The sequence below is a fragment of the Oryx dammah genome, unplaced genomic scaffold, assembly GCF_014754425.2.
Source record: "Oryx dammah isolate SB20612 unplaced genomic scaffold, SCBI_Odam_1.1 HiC_scaffold_3411, whole genome shotgun sequence".
Classification (NCBI taxonomy): Eukaryota; Metazoa; Chordata; class Mammalia; order Artiodactyla; family Bovidae; genus Oryx; species Oryx dammah.
This window is the reverse complement of record NW_024073430.1, coordinates 1-4062: the sequence shown is the minus strand read 5'-3', so window position 1 is coordinate 4062 and position 4062 is coordinate 1. Positions and strand designations below refer to the sequence as shown.

Sequence of the window (4062 nt, the reverse complement as noted above, 5' to 3'; positions counted from 1 at the left end):
CTGTCCATCACCAGCTCCCGGAGTTCACTCAGACTCACGTCCATCGAGTCCGTGATACCATCTAGCCATCTCATCCTCTGTCGTCCTCTTCTCCTCCTGCCCCCAATCCCTCCCAGCATCAGAGGCTTTTCCAATGAGTCAACTCTTCACATGAGGTGGCCAAAGTACTGGAGTTTCAGCTTTAGCATCATTCCTTCCAAAGAAATCCCAGGGCTGATCTCCTTCAGAATGGACTGGTTGGAAATCCTTGCAGTCCAAGGGAATCTCAAGAGTCTTCTCCAACACCACAGTTCAAAAGCATCAATTCTTCGGCACACAGTCCAACTCTCACATCCATACACGACTACTGGAAAAACCATAGCCTTGACTAGATGGACCTTAGTCAGCAAAGTAATGTCTCTGCTTTTGAATATGCTGTCTAGGTTGGTCATAACTTTTCTTCCAAGGAGAAAGCGTGTTTTAATTTCATGGCTGCAATCACCATCTGCAGTGATCTTGGAGCCCCCCAAAATAAAGTCTGACCCTGTTTCCACTGTTTCCCCATCTATTTCCCATGAAGTCATGGGACCGGGTAAAAAAGCCATCCCTCACGAGTTTGCCAAACTCTACTTAAGATAACCTAGTTAAAACGCCTTTATAATGGATCGGACCCTGGCTGTCCCAGTTTGGGGCAAACAGTGCCAGCACAGTGGTTTCTTGGCATCTCACCTAAGGGGAACATCTCCATTATTTTTCAGAAACTCCCTGGAAATGATGTGCGTAGAATACCTAGTTTGCACACTGTGTTCACCTGCACTAGAACGAGAGCAAAGGACACCTTCCTCTCCTGCCCCTGGTGGAGATTTATTCTATAGTTTATCCACAATCCCAAAATAATTTGTAGCAGCAGTTTTCCATTATAGACTAGATGTTTGTGTCCCTGGCAAAATACATGTGTCGAAGCCCTAACCACTTCTTCCTTCCCACCGTGTCCATGTAATTGTATTTGAAGGTGGAAGTTTAGGGAGATAATTAGGTTTAGATGAGGTCATGAGGATGGGGCACCTATGATGCAATTAGGTATCTTAGAAGAAGAGCAAGAGAGACCAGAATTCTCTCTCTCCGTCATATGAGCACAGAGAGAAGGTAGCCAGAAAGAGAGCTCTCACCAGGAACAGAATCCACTGGCACATTGATTGTGGACTTCCCAACTTCTGTAACTGGGAAAAATAAATGTCTGTTGTTTAAGCCACCCTATCTATGGTATTGTTACAGCAGCCTGAGCAGACTAATATAGGGTTTTTTCTATCAACTGTTGGAAGCTTTGGCCTCTACTCACCACTTCAGGACCTCAACTAGCCCACCACACAAGAGAAATGACAATTCCATTCCACTGAGGACTCATAGTTTCCTAAAGTCCCAAACTGCCTTACTCAGGAAATTTACACTCAACTGCCATCACCCAGTGGCAAAGAATCCTCCTGCAATGCAGGAGGCACAGGAGACGTGGGTTCAATCCCTGGGTCGGGAAGATCGCCAGGAGGAGGGCATTACAACCCACTCCAGTATTCTTTCTGGGAAAATTCCATGTACCAGAGGGGCATGATGGGCTATCATCCATGGGGTCGTACATGACTTAAGTGATTGAGCAGCCAGGCAGGCAGGGCCATCATAAGGAATACCCTCCACTTCAACCATTCTTTTTACTTTACGTATAAGTCATAGAGAATATTTCAGTATCTTACTCATATGAGTCTAACTCATAAGCTCTAAAATTCTGTGAGTAGAGGCTGGGTTTTCTTTACATTAGCATCCCCAGTACTAGCGTTGAGCCTTCCCAAGAGCAGATTCTGAAGGTTTGATGAATAAAAGAGCCAATAAATACAAGGTCTACTTTAATAACACTTTATTTCTCTTACTTTCTTGAAGAAGCTAAGGAACTCAGACTACAGATCAATTACTTTAACAAAGCTAAAGACTAAAAGGAACAAGAAAAACTAACATTGACCATGTTTCACTTGTTTTCCATTCCATTATCCTAACTATTTCACTATGGGATTCTTTCACATTTCCAAGAATATAATCCCTATCGTGATGTTATATTTTCCCGTCTGGGGGTAAAAACTTCACATACTTCCTTACAGGTGGGATGATAATATTGAGCATGTCCCTGGGAGGTGTACTGACTTTGACAGTAGTGTCAGGCCTGGCTGCATGCATGCCTTGGGCTTTCTCTTCTTCATCTCGCAAAGCTTCTTCATAATACGTGGGGAAGTCACTGGGAACAGCATCATTGACCTTTGCCAAAAATTCCAGGACTTTCATCTTGCTGGTTTCAAGATGTGCTTTGGGGCCCCAGAGAAACTCATAACGTGGAGGATCACTGTTGGCAACCTGGCGGTACTCCAGATACTTCAGCCTCACTAAATCTTTGGTGATGAGCTTTCTGGGCTCTCCATAGATAAAGTGCTTTCTTCCAGCATAAACTCGCATCGTACCCAGGTATTTCCAGATGTCTTCCTCAGCGGCACAGTTGCCCTTCAGGAAGATCATGCCCAGGAGATTCATCAGGAGACCAGTCTTGGGTAAACCCCTTCCGCCACGCACCCTCCCATTGTTGGGGAGTTTCAATTTGCTGACCAGATTATAGCAGGGAACGACTGAGTCGACTTCCTTCACATCTACCGCAAAGATGAGCTCAATGCGTTCAGAGGCTCTCTTGAGAATCTCAGCAAATCGGTCATGGTGGCTTTGGTGGATAATCTTCAGCATGTCTTCCTTCATCATGAGCTGCTTCATTTTAAACTTGTACAGAAGGAACTGCTCCAACAAGCTAGCTTTCCTGGTTAAACAGTCAGTTCCTGGGGTCTCAGTGAAGGGTGGGACCTCATAGGCAAGTGCCCTATACTTATATTGGCCATCGAATGCTTCTCTAGATCTAGTGTAAGAAAAGACTGCAGCAGTGGTGATGGTCGGGACTCTTTGAGGCTCCTGCGAAGTGCTACATGACTCAGCACCAGGCAGACTCTGGGTGATATCTTCACACTGAAGAGAGGAGGTAGTGGACTCCTCTTCTGCTGCTGCTATGGCCGGAGCACCCCCACAACTCTGGGTCTTGCCTTGGGCTTGGGGACATTTATCACCACCACGGGCCTTACTCTTCTTACTGCGAGGCATGGTCAGGAACAGCAGGAAGGAGTATAGACAGGAGCTCAGAAGACGTGGGCACCTGGAGGAAGGAGAAAAAGATGCTGTAAGCCACCTCAGCAGGGAGATGCCACCTTGGCTTTAACCAAGGCCACCACTGCAGGGTCCTTGGGGGCACTGGTCGAGGACCTCTCAAGGCTCTGTTTTGATCAGCCTGTCCGCTGAGAAAACTGTGGAGGATATTAGAGCCTTAGAATGCAGCCTGCCAACCCTGCTAGGGGTATACAAGGGTGACAGCAGGGGATGCCAGTAGGGACCTGCAAGCCAGGATTCAGCAGAACATGAACCACAAACTTCCAGATGTTCAAGCTGGTTTTAGAAGAGGCAGAGGAACTAGACATTAAATTGGCAACATCTGCTGGATCATGCAAAAAGCAAGAGAGTTCCAAAAAAACAGCTATTTCTGCTTTATTGACTATGCCAAAGCCTTTATGTGGATCACAAGAAACTGTGGAAACTTCTGAAAGAGATGGGAATACCAGACCACCTGAACTGCCTCTTGAGAAACCTGTATGCAAGTCAGGAAGCAACAGTTATAACGGGACATGGAAAAACACACTGGATCTAAATATGAAAAGGAGTACGTCAAGGCTGTATATTGTCACCCTGCTTGTTTAACTTATATGCAGAGTACATCAAGAGAAACGCTGGGCTGGAAGAAGCACAAGCTGGAATCAAGGTTGCCAGGAAAAATATCAGAAACCTAGATTTGCAGATGACACCACCCTTATGGCAGGAAGTGAAGAGGAACTAAAGAGCCTCTTGATGAAAGTAAAAGAGGAGACTGAAAATGTTGGCTTAAATCTCAACATTGAGAAAACGAAGATCACGGCATCTGGTCCCATTACTTCATGGCAGACAGATGAGGAAACAGTG

The 4062-nt window shown here is 45.7% G+C and overlaps 1 protein-coding gene across 1 annotated transcript; it reads right to left on the bottom strand.

Moving 5' to 3' along the window:
* Window positions 1-2179: 2179 nt before the first annotated feature.
* Window positions 2180-3156, bottom strand: LOC120859831 (melanoma-associated antigen B5-like). Its single transcript, XM_040235774.1, is given in 2 exon segments — window positions 2180-2212; window positions 2215-3156. Coding segments are annotated over 2 exon segments (975 nt in total).
* Window positions 3157-4062: the final 906 nt, after the last annotated feature.